General features: G+C 48.3%; 2 protein-coding genes and 1 non-coding gene across 4 annotated transcripts; 1 reads left to right on the forward strand and 2 right to left on the reverse strand.

The window, feature by feature from the left end:
* Window positions 1-2,008: 2,008 nt before the first annotated feature.
* Window positions 2,009-5,288, reverse strand: LOC125523913. 2 transcript variants are annotated; one of them, XM_048688979.1, is made up of 3 exons: window positions 4,742-5,288; window positions 3,968-4,107; window positions 2,009-3,087 (listed from the first exon to the last, which is right to left on the reverse strand). In XM_048688979.1, exons 1-3 carry the CDS (start codon window positions 4,945-4,947, stop codon window positions 3,077-3,079), a joined length of 357 nt encoding a protein of 118 aa, XP_048544936.1. In that variant the 5' UTR covers window positions 4,948-5,288; the 3' UTR covers window positions 2,009-3,076. The 2 variants fall into 2 exon arrangements, 1 of the variants encoding a protein (XP_048544936.1); XR_007290476.1 differs by lacking the exon at window positions 2,009-3,087 and having other exon boundaries at window positions 3,095-4,107; window positions 4,742-4,831; window positions 4,909-5,288.
* A 948-nt stretch (window positions 5,289-6,236) lies between these two features.
* On the forward strand, window positions 6,237-6,818 carry LOC125522739. Its single transcript, XM_048687773.1, has one exon. It carries the CDS (start codon window positions 6,386-6,388, stop codon window positions 6,614-6,616), a length of 231 nt encoding a protein of 76 aa, XP_048543730.1. The 5' UTR covers window positions 6,237-6,385; the 3' UTR covers window positions 6,617-6,818.
* A 929-nt stretch (window positions 6,819-7,747) lies between these two features.
* Window positions 7,748-7,819, reverse strand: TRNAT-UGU. The gene has a single exon. It is a non-coding gene; the product is annotated as a tRNA-Thr (tRNA).
* Window positions 7,820-19,425: the final 11,606 nt, after the last annotated feature.

The raw sequence follows: 19,425 nt of genomic DNA on the forward strand, positions 1-19,425 counted from the left end.
ATGAGGACATCAATACCATTGTTACACCCATAGCCCCTACTGTTACATATACTGGACCAATTACTAGAGCTCGCGCACGCCAATTAAATTACCAGGTACTTTCGTTTCTTGGTAATGATTCTAATGTTCATGAGATTATGATGCTGCCTAAATTGGATACATTTGTTTTGCTTTCAAATGAAGGGCCTAGCTTGGAGAAGGATGAACATTGGAGCAAGAACACGCATGAAGTTGATGGCATGCGCAAGGGGATCAAGAACGGAGTTACAAGTGATGATTTCAGGATTTTGAAGCCTCCATAAGGAGTGCATGAAGCCATGGACGAAATATACAAGATGCCACTTCATAATATCCGTCCATAGGCTATTCTAGGTGCTGCGTCACCTTATTAATGGGCCAGGCCCATGTAATTTCGAAATACTTAAGTATAGGCTATTTTTAGAGTCCGTATGTGTGGGGAAACAAGAGTTAGGGTTGGTTTCGGACCCCACCCTCAAGGGCCACGAAATTCCCCTCTCTTCCTCCATATATACAGCCCTTAGGGCGTCGTTTAGACTTTGGGTTTTGTTTAGATTAAAAGTTCGCCATAGCTGCAACTTCGCGTACTTCGTTTGTGTCCAACGACCAGACCAAGACGTCACAGAACCCCACCTTGATCAATAAAGCTTTCATCTTATATTCGCAATATCCAGATTGCAATCTCAGTTTCTTGCTTGTTCTTCGTTTGCTCGCAGGAAACAGGCCCTCGTGGTCAGGTTGATCGTGCTCCGGCGTGGTCAATAACCCCTCGGAAGTTGGTTTAGCGATTGCTAAGGCGCGACGTCTCGCACGTTCGTAGTCGGATCGTCAAGGTCGACTCCCACAGAAAACGATAGCTATCATCTCATCGAAAGATCGGGACCCTCGCCTCTATCATTCGATGACGTGCAAATGAAAACTGAATCTGCAAGCCCGTTTCATTCGTTCTTTCTGTATACACAGCAGCCTATGTACTTGTACATGGCTTGTCCATAGTTCTCCAAAAGCTAAATCTGAAATTAGAAATGTGTCTTTGTGATGCTTTTGGGACAACAGTTTAGAAATCCCAATTCTGAAAAATGGGCTATATTTAGTTTCTTTTCTGCTTGAGACATCAAGTATGATTTGTTACTGCTTCGTTTTTAAATTAGAATGTGCCAAAAAAATAGAAATTAGCCACCATATCAGAAAATCACTTAATCCAGAGTACAATTCAAATTCAGATTAACCAATAGAAGCCTAATCACTGAATAACCAATAGAAACTCATGCAAGGTTTTGATATAAATGGCACAAGAAAAATTGAACAGTTCACTTATCAACCAGCCTACCTGTGGCTTCACTGAATATCTTTGCATTCTTTCCTCATTGTCTTCATCCTTGCAGCTAACCAAAATGGTTGTAGTACCCTGAAACATTTTATGCTCGAAGTTAATGAGAGTTCATTTACACCATAAAGAAATTCAGAATTGGCTTGCGGCCACATGCTTTGTTAAATTAACATTATGTAATGTTTGAGCAGGACCGAGGACATAATTCAGCATGTTTTATGTTGACATTTAATATGACAATTTTCTGGATTTGCCGGCATGAAAATATAAGCATATTGGGTGGACATAATTACTCATTTGTGAGATACATTACTAAATTTATCAACAATGATCTGAGTTCCTAGTACCAGGAAACATCCTATACATAAGGAACAACATACTTGGACTTATCCAGAAGGAGTGAATCAACTTGAATAATAAGATTTTTTTATCGAGAGAGAAACTTGAATCATAAGATAAGAAAAGCTTGAAACATCACCTATGATGGGGGCTCATCAGCACACCGGTCTGTGGCCTCTCTCTTCTCCCTTTCTCCATACCAACTGTTAATTAATTTTCACCCTACGAAAAACTAAGTTGCACAGAACAACAGGGTAAATCGAACCACACTCGCAAAAAATATATCGTAAATCAAACCAATCATTATTGTTGTTTCTGAGATACAGTTTCATCAGTTCGTGAAACAAAAGGACTGTGAACATTCCCAAGCTAGCATGTCCTATTACAGAAGTAGCATCATGACATTCACTAGTTTCCCATTTACAGTCAGGCACCTTATTTAGATAAGTATCCAGGCATCTCAGTGGGGAGAAAGCACGAATCAATGGGTGTATGTCATGCCGAGTGTTCCCAGTGTACAGCAAAAAGAGGGGGAGGGGGCGGACCTGCAGGTCGCCGTTGAGGTCCTGTCGGGGGCAGACACCATCAAGGTCCAATCCCAACACATCGGGCCGACTCCGCAGGGCGTGGAGGCGGAGCTCGGCCTGCCATCGACGAACAACGACCGGGGATGGGCGAGTGTGGGTCGGCTCAAGATTGCGTCAATGTGTGCATGTCGACGTCGGCGCCGACCTTTTCCTCGACCCCGCGACACACATGGTGCAATATAAGAAGCAATAGACTCCAACACACATACAGCTTGATGCAAGATGCATGGGTGAGACAGATGGATTAGAAAAAAATTGTTAATGGATGCAGTCAATACACAATTTATATGTTGACAAGTATGCATAATGTAATGAATCGTCAACAAACGCCGAGAGGTCTTCTGGTGTTACTAATTTTAAATGGGTTCATACATTTTCATCGGCATAAACGTTCACCGGGATCTAACTAAGGAAATCCATGACACATACTGAACCCCAGTATTCACCGCGAAAGCATCACATGAAAATGGATGGTAACAACATGATGCAGATTCACACATACCCACGCTCAGCTCTAACATTCCAAATAACCACATGGAAAAGGAAACGACCCCCGAAATTCAGAGACAGGGTAACTAAAGCATGCTGGCTGTGACATAATCTACGAGGTGTCGAGGTTAGTGATTGATGCACACCTATTTCGCCAAGTTCACCGAAAAGATAATTGAATAGGTCATGCTCATCCTTCTCCCTCTCGGCTTTGTGGATCTTCCTCGGGGATTTCTTCTTGCACTTTCCGACGGTGACAGGCATGTGACTCGAAAGCTATTACATCAGCAACAATGAAACACGGGCACACCTCTCACGCGTGTCCTACATAACTAATAGGCAACATAAGCATACAATGAATAATACAGGAGTCAGCATATGTTAATACACTATGCTAGCTTATCCTAGATACAAATGAATTATCGATTACACCAGTTTCACCATTACCATTCTAAAATTAGAAAGTGATGATTGGTTGTTCTATTGGAAGCAAGGTATCTACGATATGCATAAACACATCAAAGGCACACAAATTTGATGTGAATCTACAATTATAGGTGTCCGCAGCCATCATACAAACATGCAATGCATGCCAAATATCCAGATCATGCACCAAACTTTTGCAAGTGATCCTATCCTAAAACTTTTTCATATTTTGCACGGCAGTTTACCCGATTAGCCCAGTCTTTGAAGTGTAACAACTCAATCTCTTGTAAACAGACATACACTAAGGTCAGAAACAAGCGAAGAGATTTTAACACCTAAAATTCATTTCAAAATGAAGAAATCAATCAGCAAGGAGTTGTACAGACTAAAACATTGAGTGATCTATGTTCTGTAATTTGTATCCCAATTAGTTGAAACCTACTTAAGGATGTTCTGGGTGGAAGGCAGTGCAAAATATCAGACTCTCACTATAAGTTAGTGTTGCTATGCGAGTCATCCTATTACAAATGTCTTTCCCCAAACGACAGCTAATTGCAAAAGGAAGCTATGCCAAGCTTTGTATTGCAGTTCACAACTATACTATTATGTACATTTTTACATACATTTCCAGATCCTGGACCAAACAAACTGCTAGTATGTACCAAGTACGTCGCTACAAAACCAACAAACAGAAAATCACACAGTTCCAAAGCTCAAGGCACCACAATTTACCAGAGGGACATGCAATTCACAGCAAAGAGGTCAGGATCAAACTCACCGTGATGTCCTTCTCTGGCCACGACGTACAGGGCATTGTACCCCGACCTGTTCTTCACCGACGCCCTGGGCGTCAAGGTGCCGGAGCAGCTCCACCACCACCTCGAGGTGGCCTCTCGGCGGACACGAGTTTCATCATTCCTGTAATTTAGATCGAATAAAATTAATGTTGCAATACAATAGGCTAGTACATTATAATGAAAAGAACATGGGCAATATTCACAAAAAAGAAAGGCTTAGTAGTAGCTGTGCAAGTATAAAGGCAGTCTCCTAACTCGTAACTTCAATCAGGTTTTGTACTGACACAGCAGATGCTGCTGTAAGATAGTGTGAAGAGGACAGCAGACAAAATACAAAAGGTTCTATAATGCAAAGATATGCTTATTAATATAGAACCCTGCAACAAGTGAAAAGGACTTTGAGAATCTAAATATAGCACAATTACAATGAACCGTTCAAGAGTATCAAAACCAAACAAGTGCAGCTTGTACATTGTACATCCTTTGCCTTATCTCCAAGATAACCCATTAGCCCTCTACCAACGCAAGAAACTTTCAGGTTTCTTTCTAATCTCATTTCTTATTTCACTATGTTCCTAAACTGCAAGAAATATACCAACCATCTGTTTGTAGGCAAGCAAACAATACATAGTACAAACACAATATTTGTGTTACTGTATGAACTTAATAGAAGCAATCATGAAGTTAGGGATAGAACTGCTGAGCACAAATATTTGCAAATGTGAATTTTAATGAAACATGCCAAACGATAATACCTAGAAGTATTTGGCTGCTCATCTTCTTCTTCCAACACCAGAATCTCCATGCCCATTACGCCACCTCCTTTGTGTCTTCCAGTTGAAAATCTGCCCAATAAATTGGCAAACAAACAACATATGCATAGCGGGAGAAGGAAGATGGCTAGAGTGGGGCGCCGCCTTACCGCTGACGGCCAGATCTGCTCCCGGTGGCGCTTCTCCATGGGCTCGCTGTCTCCCTCTCCGTCCCCTCTTCATCTCACGCTCCTCTCCTCTTCTCTGCCTGAGAAGAACACTGCGGACGGCCATCTCTGTGGCCAACCCGTTCCAGCCGCCGCTCAACCCAACGACAGAACCGCTCCGCCTCCTCCTCAGCGCCATCGACCGGGACGCCAAACGGGGGCGGGGATGGATCCAGTGCCGAGATAGAGAAGACCAGGAGGCGGAGGCGCGTCGCCAGCGCGGGCGGGCTAGCTCTCTTGCAGTCGTGCGATGGATTTGGAGGGTGGTGGCGGCGGCGGCGGCGGAGAAGCAGGGAGGGGACGAGGGGCTGCGGGAGATGAAAGTAGAGAGGTCACGTGTGCGAAAACCTGCTATGTGGGCCAATAGCAACAAGCTGTCAAACACACAGCCTCGTCCAATCGCTAGCTCGATTCTTTTTTCTTCGCATCACGCCCAATCGTTAGGTAATGACGTGGCTAGCGCGAGAGTGCGCACATTGCGCGACCGTTAAAGGGTTTAATGGTCAAAGTTAATGGTCAACCTGATTTGTGGGCCCATCCTGTCAAAAAGGCGTTCAGAAAAAGCGAATCGGGCACTTTTCTAACATGATAGTTTTTAGTCACAGATTAGTAAAAAAATGATAGTTTTTGGCACAAATTCATAAAATGGTAGTTTTTGAACATGTTTTCATGAAATGTGGTAGTTTTTTGTTAAATACTCGGATGTTTCCTGTACCCAAACTCGAAACAAGTGGAGTTGTACGGCCCGTGCGTCGCACAGGCTGCTTCGAGGAACCAACGACGGCAGCCTACACGTACGTCGTCGCAACGTGCAGAACGGAAGTCAAGGAGCAGCAGCAGAATTCAACAACGCACGCCTTTGATTTCTTTTCGATAGTAACGGGAGGAAGCTACGAGCAACCTTTATACTATTGACTTGGTCGTGTACCAGTGCCGCACTACAATGGGCAAACAAATGTCTAGTAGTAAGAGATAACGAAATGGAAGAGAAAAATAAAAATATCCCGCTTGGGAACGGACGACTTTCCTCTTTTCCACGGGTGTTATATTTTCCAACTACACCTTGCATGCATGGTGACTGACTTTCCACAGGTTGCAGTTGCGCCCACCATACACACCTGGTCAATGTTCCCCTCCCCCCAAGTTTGATCATTCCTACGCCCCCACCCCATGGTCAACAACAGCGAATTCCTGAGGCACGCCGTACGTAAAAGTCGTCAATAACCAGGCGCGCACGCGCTGCAGAAAACTTGCCTATATAAAGAGCAGAGCACCAGCCTAGCTGCTAAGAACACAGACATCAAACTTCAGACCCACACACACAAGAGCAAGAACAAGCTTGTTTGCCTGCCTCATCGATCGAAACACAGCAGGATCATCGTCTTGATCAGGAGCAGACTCGGCTATACGCCTATACCTCATGGGTTCGTCGACGGCGCGCGTTCTCCTCGCGGTGGCTCTCGCCGTGCTTCTAACGTCGACGTCCCATGTCGCTGATGCCGCCAGGCCCGCGCCGGCGGCGGACCAGGCGCTGCTGCTCGACGGCGGCGTCGTCCAGGCGGTGACGCTGGCGGACAAGGCGAGGCAGACGGTGGAGCTGCTCATGGCCAGGTTGCCGGCCGGTCCCAGCCCCAAGGGACCCGGCCACTAGATAGACGAGAAAATGACTTCTCCTGTGATCCCGTTCTTTTGTTCATGTTTCTTTTCTGGGGAAAAGAGACCCTGATTCTTTCTAGTTTATTACAGATTCATTTTTGAGGGGGAAAAACATTCTTCTCTGTTGTTACATGTATTATACTGTACCGGTACTGCTGATGTGAGATACTAGTGAACTAATCAAGTACAAAGATCAATAATTGCAATTCTTTAATATCACTGATAAGTTCAGATGTCTGATTCGGTTACTATACACAAGTTTCTCTTGTCATCACTCCATCCGGTTTGGAAAGGAGACCTAGGAGCTGTTCGGCAACCCAGCAGCTCTGGAAATACCAGGGTCCATGGAGTACCTATTTCCTTGCTCTGCTTTTTTTAACTGCAGCTCCGGCTGCTCCGGGAGCAGAGTCGTGTGGAGCGGAGGGACTCCGAACAGCGGCTAGTCTGACCCTGTTCAGGTTTTCACACATTGTTAATGGTTGCAAAACCGCAATCATGAGAAGTACTAGTACTACTTGGCGAAATCTTAGTGGCGCCAAGCTTGTGGTGACATGCCATGCTAATGTTGGATTAATCATTGATAACGGTCCAAGCTCAAAGGGGAGGAGCAAAGAAGACCTTCAAGTAAGCACAGGGGAGGATTGTGCTGACACTATTTTTACACACCTCCTTGTGTCCTCTTTTCCCTTCTTCACAGAAACTTCAAATTCTTCAAATGAACACAAACAAATGAAGTTCTAGGTATCTGAATTTGGACTGAAAGTACGCCGCCATGGCATTTGCAGGTGATCCACCGTGCATCCGTGTCAAATTCGCTCATTTTGACTTATGAAAGTGCATGCTTTTGATTCTTTGACCAAGTTTCCATGTTGCAAGTATCGTGCGGATTGACTAGGATTGGAAGATCGGAGAAGGAAGAAGATTCAGGGCAAAGCGTTGCTTCCAAGAAAGCGGCAACGATGCATGCACTTTGCCGTACGGCATTCTTGACAGCACTCAAATTGGGCGGCAAACTAGTCAGACTGTATTGTACTTAACGACGCACCATTCGAAACACAAATCGTTTTGCGCTTAAAAAAATGCACACGAATTTGCGCCTCAAAAATGAGGGCCACAAAACAAAAAGTGCCCTCACGCAGGATCGAACTACGGACCTTCAGTTTACAAGACTGACGCTCTACCACTGAGCTATAAGGGCTACTTGTTGCATTGACTCAATTTCATATTTTAATAGGGGTATGTCTAGGGCACATCTAGATGTGCTCTAACTATTGCACATTTAAATGAGTGAATCAAGCACAAAAAGATAAAAAAAGAAAAAAATATTTACACGAATTTTAATGTAAGATCAATGACATAGGACTTAGATGTGCAATACTTATGGCATATCTAAATGTGCTTTAGCAAAACTGATTTTTAATACGTGATTCATCTTACCTCGACGCGAAAATCCAAACCGAGCAGAGCACGAACTCGGAACTCCCAGCTCGTATCGGATTCCACTTCTCCGGCGCGCCCCGGCCGGCTCCCTCATTCGATCTACATAAGCGCACCACCCATGGCCTCTCCGGGTCTCCATCAATCCACCCAACTCCGAGCTCCTCACAATGGCGTCTGTGGCCGACTCCATGCCCGTGGAGTTTGAGCAGGGGACAGCAATGACGGCGGCCGAACTCTGCCGTTCCATGTGCGTCGAGTTTGACGACCTCGGGATGATCCTCACGGCGACGCGCGGCGGCGAGGCAGTGGCCGAGGTGGTGCTCAAGGACGACGGCGCCGGCGGAGGGGTGCTCCGCGTGCTGCCCAGCGAGAGCTTCCTGGACGGCGGGCACCGCGTGCACGTGGTGGACGTGAAGGGCGAGCGGGAGGCCTTCGTGCTGGTCGTGGAGGTCCAAGAGCATGACGGGAGCATTGCCAGCGTGCGGAAGATCTGCTGATTCGCTTATGTTGAGACGTCGGATTTCCATTAGAGCCACAGTTAGAGCAAAACAAGCCCTCCTTGTCGCACGTTCTTGCTACGTCGAACGAAAATGAAATCATGTTTTCAGTTAATTATTTTGTAGCAATCATACTTTTGTTGTTTATTATATCCTTAATTAATTATGTGTGTTGTAGCATCCTCCTGATATGTGGGAATATAAGCCGCCTCGAGAGCCGTCAGATGTTGTTACAGCCCACCCTACTATCACTACGAAGAGCCCCGCGAGAGACAAGGCCCAGGAACCAGACAAGAGGGTGAGAAGGCCCAGCGAGCGCTACCCAGCCCACAAGTGGGTGACCTAGCCTACTTATCAGGGAGAGTCACTGGAGGACGGCAAGCAGGAACCAGTTGGCATTCTTGACGGCGGCAGCTTCTTCCCCTTTCTCCCCTTCCTTTCCCTCCTTAGAACCATAGCTACTTCAGATTTGGTGTAATTCAGAGAACACTACTGTACTAGATCGACCGAAAGCGTAACATTTTGGTAATCAGAGCCTTCTCCCATCACCACCGATCGATCGACCCTGGCGGGGCGTTTTCCCTCGATCATCCAGACACGACACGGTAAGGCCACCACCATGGAAGAGCACGGCAAGGCGCTGGCCGATCTGACAGCGGTTATCGCCGCGATGACGGCGAAGATCGACGACATCCATCCAGTCGTCCTCGAGTTCCAAGGGTGGAGGCCAACGATCGAGCAATCGGTCGAGGATCTGCGAGCAGAGTTGGGCGATCTGCGCGCGCAACTGCGGGACAAGGGCAAGGCGGCGGATCCAACCGTGTCGTGGCGCGCTCCTCCGCCAACAGACTCTTCGCAAGCGCCATCACAGCACCAGGCGCCCCTGCTCCTTCGACCACCACCGATCCGACTGGGGGATCTGCCACCAATTCCGGGCCATGTGGCGGACGAGCCCTTCCATCGGGTGGGGGAGCCACTACCAGCTTCGGGTGGCGACGGCCACGGGCCAATTGGCCACGGCAGGACAACAATCCACCGGGGGAGCACACCCCGAGGGCGCCTCCGGTCACGGGTGTGCACAATTCCCAGTCTCTGCTAGGGGAGGGTTCATTCTTTGGAGATCGCAACTATCATAGATTTCCACCACCACCGCGTTTCGATTTTCCGCTGTTCGATGGGGATGGCCCCCGAGCTTGGCGTCTGAAATGCGAGGCATATTTTAGAGTGTGTACACTTAGTCCGGATACATGGGTGAGCTGCGCCGCGATGTACTTCATCGACGGGGCCTTATCTTGGTTGCAATCTACCAAGGCTCACATGATTTACACTGATTGGGGCACTTTTGCCGAAGCGGTCTGTGTGCAGTTCGGGCGTGAGGAATTTCAGTCCCTCTTGCGTCAGTTTAACTAGCTGTGATAGAGCGGATCTGTGGCTGAGTACGCCGAAAAATTTACCCAGTTCATGCATAACCTTATAGCTCACCATGAGTCTTGGGAGCCCTCATACTTTGTCATGCATTTTATCGATGGGTTGCAAAAAGAAATCCGAGCAGCTGTTGTTTTACATCGACCAAAATCTCTGGATACTGTCGTCGACCTTGCATGTTTGAAGGAAGAAGTGCTGGAGGCAATGCACCACGAGGACAAACGGGAGGAGCGGCGCTACTCAGCGCCTGCTACGTTGCGCGCGGTGCCTCGAACGGCGCTGCCCCTTCCACCGCCACCAACTACCGCGCCACCCAAGCAGCCGGTCATGTCGGAAGCGCGCAGTACAGATCGCCGTGCGGTGGAGGCGGCACACCTACCACCACCTGAGGACAAGATGGCGACGCTGCGAGCGTACCGCCGTGCGCGCGGTCTCTGCTTCACCTGCGGCGAGCGGTGGGGGCGCGAGCATCGCCGCGGACCGACAGTGCAGCTTCACGTGGTGGAAGAACTGTTGTACATGATGCGCAGCAAACCCTTTCTCAGTGGTGAAGAAGCGCCCGACGAAACCACGCCGAGCGAACAAGATGCTGACTGTTGTGTCATATCCAAGGAGGCAATGGAGGGCGCTGAATCCCCACTACCATGAGACTCCATGGGTGGGTTCAGGACCGCGAGGTGCTCATGTTGGTGGACTCTGGCTCCTCTCACAGTGTAACACCCCGGATATGATTTACCCAATATGTAATCCAACTCTTGCCGTTTCCAGCGTTAAGTTATTTTATTTTCTCGGGTTCGGGTCTTTGTCTCCGTGTGTTGTTGTTGTTGTTTTTGTTGTTGTTGTTGTCATCATGCATCTCATATCATGTCATCATGTGCATTGCATTTGCATACGTGCTCATCTCATGCATTTGATCTTTTTTCCCGTTGTTCGTTTTGCATTCCGGCGCTTCGTTCTCCTCCGGTGGTTATTTCTACCTTTCTTTCGTGTATAGGGGTTAAACATTTACGGATTGGACCGAGACTTGCCAATCGGCCTTAGTTTACTACCGGTAGACCGCCTGTCAAGTTTCGTACCATTTGGACTTCGTTTGATGCTCCAACGGTTAACCGAGGAACCGAAAAGGCCTCGTGTGTGTTGCAGCCCAACACCCCTCCAATTTGGACCAAAAACCCACCAAAACCCTCTCCATCATCTAGAGCGTTCGATCGCGATCGCGTGGCCGAAAACCGCACCTCATTTGGACTCTTCTAGCTCCTCCTATGCCTATTTAAAGACCCCCTCCGATTTCTTCTTCTTCTTCCCCCCGAAACCCTAGCCCCGCTCATCTCCGCGCGCCGGACGTGTCCGCCGGCGCCGGACAACGTCCGGTTTGCACCACCACCGCCACGTGGCGCACCCCCACTGGCCCGGTGTGACGCCCCCGATTTAATCATACACTAATCATACACGCAAACGTGTACGATCAAGATCAAGGATTCACGGGAAGATATCACAACACAACTCTACCAATAAAATAAGTCATACAAGTATCATATTACAAGCCAGGGGCCTCGAAGGCTCGAGTACAAGAGCTCGATCATAGACGAGTCAGCGGAAGCAACAATATCTGAGTACAGACATAAGTTAAACAAGTATGCCTTAAGAAGGCTAGCACAAATAGGGATACAGATCGAAAGAGGCGCAGGCCTCCTGCCTGGGATCCTCCTAACTACTCCAGGTCATCGTCAGCGGGCAACACGTAGTAGGCACCTCCGGTGAAGTCGGAGTCGTCATCGACGGTGGCGTCTGGCTCCTGGGCTCTAACATCTGGTTGCGACAACCAGGTAGAAGGCATAGAGGGAAAGAAAGGAGAAAGCAACCGTGAGTACTCATCCAAAGTACTCGCAAGCAAGGAGCTACACTACATATGTATGCATTGGTATCAACTGGAATAAGGCTATTATATGTGGACTGGACTGCAGAAAGCCGGAATAAGAGGGGGATAGCTAGTCCTTTCGAAGTCTACGCTTCTGGCAGCCTCCGTCTTGCATCATGTAGAAGAGAGTAGACTGAAGTCCTCCAAGTATCACCGCATAGCATAATCCTAACCGATGATCCTCCCCTCGTCGCCCTATGAGAGAGCGACCACCAGTTGTATCTGGCACTTGGAAGGGTGTGTTTTATTAAGTATCCGGTTCTAGTTGTCATAAGGTCAAGGTACAACTCCAAGTCGTCCTGTTACCGAAGATCACGGCTATTCGAATAGATTAACTTCCCTGCAGGGGTGCACCACATAACCCAACACGCTCGATCCCATTTGGCCGGACACACTTTCCTGGGTCATGCCCGGCCTCGGAAGATCAACACGTCGCAGCCCTACCTAGGCACAACAGAGAGGTCAGCACGCCGGTCTAAATCCTATGGCGCAGGGGTCTGGGCCCATCGCCCTTTGCACACCTGCACGTTGCGAACGCGGCCGGAAGCAGACCTAGCCTAGTGGCGTTCCAGTCCAATCCGGCGCGCGCCGCTCAGTCGCTGACGTCACGAAGGCTTCGGCTGATACCACGACGTCGAGTGCCCATAACTGTCCCCGCGTAGATGGTTAGTGCGTATAGGCCAGTAGCCAGACTCAGATCAAATACCAAGATCTCGTTAAGCGTGTTAAGTATCTGCGAACGCCGACCAGGGCCAGGCCCACCTCTCTCCTAGGTGGTCTCAACCTGCCCTGTCGCTCCGCCTCAAAGTAACAGTCGGGGGCCGTCGGGAACCCAGGCCCACCTCTACCGGGATGGAGCCACCTGCCCCTTCAGCCCCCATCTCCGAACAGTATCATAAGTAATGTAACTGTGTAAAGTATATAGTATATGCCCGTGATCACCTCCCGAAGTGATCACGGCCCAGTAGTATAGCATGGTAGACGGACAAGAGTGTAGGGCCATTGATGGAACACTAGCATCCTATACTAAGCATTTAGGATTGCAGGTAAGGTATCAACAGTTGTAGCAACAATGACATGCTATGCATCAGGATAGGATTAACGGAAAGCAGTAACATGCTACACTACTCTAATGCAAGAAGTAGAGGGAAGAGTAGGCAATATCTGGTGATCAAGGGGGGGTTTGCCTGGTTGCTCTGGCAAGAGAGAGTGGTCGTCAACACCGTAGTCGATCAGGGCAGCAGCGACGTTAGTCTCGTAGTCTACCGGAGAGAAGAGGGGGGAGAAACAGTAAATACATAGCAAGCAAGTGCATAATAGGACAACAGGCAGAGCTAGATGTGTTCTAACGCGGTATGAGGTGATACCGGTGAAGGGGGAAAACATCCGAGAAAGTATCCCCGGTGTTGCGCGTTTTCGGGCAGAGGAGCCGGAGGGGGAAAGTTGCGTGTTTGCTATCCTAGGGGTGTGTGGCGGACGAACGGGCTGCGTATCCAGATTCGTCTCGTCGTTCTGAGCAACTTTCGTGTACAAAGTTTTTCCATCCGAGCTACGGTTTATTTTATATTGATTTTCTACGGTTTAAATCATTTTTAGAATTTATTTAATTAATTTAATTCAACATTATCCAAAACAGTGTTAGCTGACGTCAACATGACGTCAGCACGACATCAGCATGACATCAGCAGTCAACAGAGGTGTTGACTGGGTCGCTGACGTGTGGGTCCCAGCTGTCATTGACTGTTTAGTTAATTAGGACTTAGCTAATCTAATTACTGTTTAATTAACTAACTAGTTAATTAGATTAATTTAAACAGGATTAATTAACATAATTAATTAATAAATTAATTAGTTATTTTAATTATTATTTTATTTATTTATTTTCTCTTCTTTTTTTATATAAAACGTTTTAGGGGGCGGGGCCCGACTGTCATAGGCCCCTGGGGCCATAGCGGGCGCTGGGTGCACGGGTGCCGGGCAGCGGACGCACGGGCGCCAACCCGAATGAGCGCCCGCCCAGGCCAACAGGGGGGAACGGCGAGGCGTCGCCGGCCACCGCAACGGGCGGCCGCAGCCGCCGGGGAAGGAAAGGGGACCATGGTGCGGCCACGGTGCGGCCAGGCAGGGCGCGGGCACGCGCGTGGAGGCGCGGCCGGAGCGGTGCAGCGCGTGCGGGGAAGGAGGCCGCGGCGAGCAGCTGCAGAGGGCGCGGCGGGGGCCGGGCCGGCAGGGAAAGGCTGGCGGCTGTGGGTGCTGGGCGGGATGCGCCCGGAGCACGCGCGGGAGCGGCGAGTAGCTGCAAGGAAGTGGCAGCGGCAGGCTGCGGTGGCGAGGACGCACGGGGCCGATGGCCAGGTCCGGTGATGGGAGAGAGGGGGAGGGGAAGAGGGCTCACGAGGCCCTGTAGATGTGCAACGGTAAGCTCGGGGAGTGGCCGGAGATCCATTTCCGGCGACGAGGCGGGGCAGCGCCGGCGAGGTGGTGATGAGGAGGCATGGCGCTTGGCGATCCGGCGAAGGGTGCGGCGAAGACGACGTCGAGCAGCGCCAGGCGGCGAGGCGTGGTCGTCGGGGCGCAGCGGGAGGCGTTCGGCGAGCGGCGAGGTGGCCCTAGCGAGTCGGAGCGGCAGGAACCAGTGGGGCGGCGATGAGGCAAGTCCCGATCCAGATCGAATCGGGGGGGAGCGTAGTGGGGGCGAGGGGGGGGGTTATGGGTTAGGGTTTGACCAAGGTGGGGGATATGGGGAGTGGGGAGGGCGACCTGGGCCGGTTTGGCTAGAAGCTGGGCCAACTGTCCTAGTGGTGGGGTTCCTCTTTCTTCTTCTTTTGTTTGTTTGTTTTGTTTTCTTTTACTTTTTCTTATTTTTCTTTTCTGTTTTCTTTTAGCTTCTAATTATTTTAGTTTCTTTAAAATACCAAGTTAGCACCTAAATTAGTATCACCAAAATAGGCTACTGCCAAACCTAGTTTAGACCCAAAATAAATTAGTTTAATATATTTTTATTTTTCAAAAGCAATTAAATTATTATTTTAGCCACTGTTTTTAAATAGTTTAGGGCATTTAAACACTTTGTAAAAGGTTGGTTCCACCACCAAAACTAATTAGGGATTATTTGCCACATGATGAACATTTTAATTTTGATATTTGAAAACTTTTATTGTTTGCTTGATTTTGACTTTGAATTTGAATCGGTTCCGAACTAACGCGGGATTAGCGACAATAATCGAAGTGACGTGGCATCATTAGTAGAGGTTACTGTAGCTTAATTATCCGGGCATCACACCCGGCCGCATCTCCCTGCCGCCGGCCCGCAAACCCGCCGCGGGCCCTCCCCGGCCCGAAGGCGCGCCGCCGCCCGAGGCCCCTCGCGCCGCTTCCTCCCAGGCTCCGGCCGCCACTCCGCTGCGCCGGCGGCCGCCACCTCGCCGAGCCGCCGCACCTCCTTCCGGCGATCGCCGTCGCCGCCACCCGGCCGCTGCGCCGCCGCAAGTCCAGCGACCGCCGTCGCTGCTCCATCCTCATCTCACCGGGATCCGGCTCCGGTGCCCGGCCCCACCGACCTCCTCCTCGTCCTCGAGCTCCGGCAAGTCCCAACTTCGGCGAACGTCAACTCCGGTGATCCTCGTAAAGCGTGCCGATCTGGTTCTGGATCTGAGAGTGCCTCGGTTGACTTCTTGCCCGAAACCCTAATTATTTTACCCTTGTTCATCGTGCCGTAACTTTGCATCTGTAGATCCGTTTTGGGCATATAGCATATCAAAATGTTCGCCTCAGAGAGTACATCATTTCATCTCATTGCATCATTTTCATTTGAGTTCATCTTGATACCCGAAATGCTATTGGAAGAATGCTATTTGAGATAATTGTCAGATCTGCTGCTCCAATTAGATATTTGTCATTTTTGCCATGATTAATGAGTGCATGATATGCCCCTGAGCTCTACATGTGTTTTGTTATATGTTTTGCCATCTATCCAGAGGTGCAACCCATATATTTTTGTAATGTGTGTGGTGACTAGCACCAGCTTGCAAAGTGGTGCATTCGTTAATGCTGATTAAAGGGACTTAGTAATTCCACTAAGTCCTTGACCTGTTTATCTCAATATGCCATATGTTCATGTTGTTTCCTAGTGATCCGTGCCTCTTTTGAGGATGATCAATAAGGATGTTTGGTTAATCTTGTAGTGCTCTATCCATCCATGTCTTTGTTTGCAATTATGGAGCACCCTAGCTTGAGTCAATCGAGCTCTACTTTTGCTATTTCGTGAATCTGGGCAGATTGTCTACTTGTTAGCGATTTTGCCGAGGATGTTGTAGTTGATCCGTGCATGCTATGTTATTGTTCTTGCCATGTCTAGCTTGCATAATGTGTATTCTTGATGGGAGTATGCTTAGATTGTCATGACATGTTCTGTAGTGAGTGCATCGAGCTCGTTAACATGCCTACTTGATATCTGATTTGCATGCTCCAGTTTTTCACTAAGTCTGTGATCTGATTATGTTTTTGCCATGTTCACATGCTTGCAAATGTATTTTCTGATCCCTTTTGGCTCAAGGTCACTAAGCGACTTTTGTTAAGCTCTTTGAGTAGTTCCATGCCATGCTTTACTTTGCCATGTTCAGGTCCTGTAGAATATAGTTTTCTTGATCCAAAGTGTGCTACCTGATCTGAAATTCCAGATAAGTGTTAATTTCACTAAGTCTGAAATCTGTTTACCAAATGCATTTTTGCCATGCTTGTTTGAACCTGTTAATGGATGAATTGGCCGTAGCTCAGTGTTCCTCTTTTGTTAAGCATCATGTATGGATCCCTGCCATGTATTTTGTTGTCATGTTTGAGTGTTGTAGCATGTTCATCTTGTTGCATTTAGATGGCTACTTGCTGTAAATCGCAGACCGGTGCCATATTTGAATTGCTTGCCATTTCCAAACCGTGACTCCGATTCCGGCGTTCTTCATATCGTTTTCAAGCGATTTCATCTCACCTTTCCAGTGGCACACTTGGATTTCCAAGTTGAGGCCAGGTTCATTCATCTCTTGTCAAATCTGGCATATGCATCACATATCGCATCCCGCATAGCATACTATGTTTGCATCATGTTGTTTGAGTTGTGCACGTAGTTGATTGCGTTCCTTTTGCTTGTTTGTCTTGTTTGGGTAGAGCCGGGAGACAAGTTCGCTAACGAGGAGCCCGTTGAGTTTGCTTTCGAGGATCCAGTCAACTCTGACAACTTTGCAGGCAAGATGATCATACCCTCGAAATCACTACTATCTTTGCTTTGCTAGATGCTCGCTCTTTTGCTATGCCTATGCTACGATGCCTACCACTTGCTTATCATGCCTCCCAAATTGCCATGTCAAACCTCTAACCCACCATGTCCTAGCAAACCGTTGAATGGCTATGTTACCGCTTTGCTCAGCCCCTCTTATAGCGTTGCTAGTTGCAGGTGAAGATTGGAGACCGTTCCTTGTTGAAACTTTATTTACTTGTTGGGATATCATTAGATTATCTGGTTATCTTAATGCATCTATATACTTGGTAAAGGGTGGAAGGCTCGGCCTCTCGCCTAGTGTTTTGTTCCACTCTTGCCGCCCTAGTTTCCGTCATATCGGTGTTATGTTCCCGGATTTTTGCGTTCCTTACGCGGTTGGGTGATAATGGGAACCCCTTGATAGTTCGCCTTGATTAAAGCTTTTCCAGCAATGCCCAACCTTGGTTTTACCATTTGCCACCTAGCCTTTTTCCCTTGGGTTTCGCGGACTCAAGGGTCATCTTTATTTTAAACCCCCGGGCCAGTGCTTCTCTAAGTGTTGGTCCAACCTAGAGCACCGTGCGGGGCCGTCCCTTGGCAACTTGGGTTACATTGGCTTCCGTAAGCTTAGCTTATCCGGTGTGCCCTGAGAACGAGATATGTGCAGCTCCTATCGGGATTTGTCGGCACATCGGGTGGTGTTGCTGGATTGGTTTTAACTTGTCGAAGTGTCTTGTAGAACCGGGATACCGAGTCTAATCGGAATGTCTCGGGAGAAGGTCTATTCCTTCATTGACTGTGAGAGCTTGTCATGGGCTAAGTTGGGACTCCCCTGCAGGGATTGAACTTTCGAAAGTCGTGCCCGCGGTTATGGGCAGATGGGAATTTGTTAATGTCCGCCTGTAGATAACTTGAACCTTAACTTAATTAAAATGAATCAACTGTGTGAGTTACCATGATGGTCTCTTCTCGGCGGAGTCCGGGAAGCGAACACGGTGTTGGAGTAATGCTTGCCGCATGTTGTTCTCTAGTTACTCGTTCGCGCTTTGCTATCTCTCCTCGCTCTCTTTTGCGAATAGGTTAGCCACCATATATGCTAGTCGCTTGCTGCAGCTCCACATATTTACCTTGCCTTACCTATAAGCTAAAATAGTCTTGATCGCGAGGGTGCGAGATTGCTGAGTCCCTGTGGCTCACGGATTACTTCCAAACCAGATGCAGGGCCTGATGATTCCGTTCCAGATGATGCGCATGAGCTCAAGTGGGAGTTCGATGAAGCTTCCCGCCGTTACTATGTGCCTTTCCCTGATGATCAGTAGTGGTGCCCAGTTGGGGCGATCGGGACCGTGTCGCATGTTGGGTTGATCTTTTATTTTGGCGCCGTAGTCAGGCCATGAGTGTTTGTTTGATGTAATGCTATTTATGTACTTTCATTGACGTGGCGAGTGTAAGCCAACTATGTATCTCTCCTTTTATTATCTATATTACATGGGATGTTGTGATGATTGCCTAACTTGCGACATTGCTTTCAATGCGGTTATGCCTCTAAGTCATGCTTCAACACGTAGGAGATATAGCCGCATCGAGGGCGTTACAAGTTGGTATCATAGCCTTCCCGACCTTAGGAGCCCCATTGCTTGATCGTTACTAGTGGTCGAGTTGAGTCTAGAAAAATGTTTTGAGTCATTTAGGAATTATATATCGGAGAGTTTAGGAATTCTTTTTACTCCCCAGTCTCCTCATCGCTCTGGTAAGGCATCCTGACGTAGAGTTTTGACTATTCTCTTCTCAAATTTCACTAAAAAAATTTAGGATCACGCGGGTATCTGGGAATCGTTCCGTTGGTTTTGTGACGAGAACATTGTTCTTGGTGCCTCCTGTCTTTAGGGGTTGTGGCAGTGTCCCGGGGAGTTGAGCTCCGAGGTGTTGTCGTCATAATTTTATCGTTGCAATTCTGGAATACCTGAGTTTAGTACGCCGACATCGAAAATCTCTTTTATGCAGTTCGTTGGTGAGATAACCTCGACGCCACCCAGTACTAGGGCGGGAGTTCGGGAGTATTGCCATAACTTTTATAACGGATGCTTTTCGAAGGTTGAGGTAGATGGTTTTCGAAGTTTTTCTCGGTTATGTGTTGAAGGATGGATACAACTGGATGTAGGATTTGCTAGATTTGGGTGAGATATTATGCTTTCCCTGTATCCCCAACACCTGATTGCATAACCGGAAAGGTTCGGGAGTTTCATAGGTGGGAATTCTTGTAGCTCTAGTTC

The sequence above is a fragment of the Triticum urartu genome, chromosome 7, assembly GCF_003073215.2.
Source record: "Triticum urartu cultivar G1812 chromosome 7, Tu2.1, whole genome shotgun sequence".
NCBI classification, from domain to species: Eukaryota; Viridiplantae; Streptophyta; class Magnoliopsida; order Poales; family Poaceae; genus Triticum; species Triticum urartu.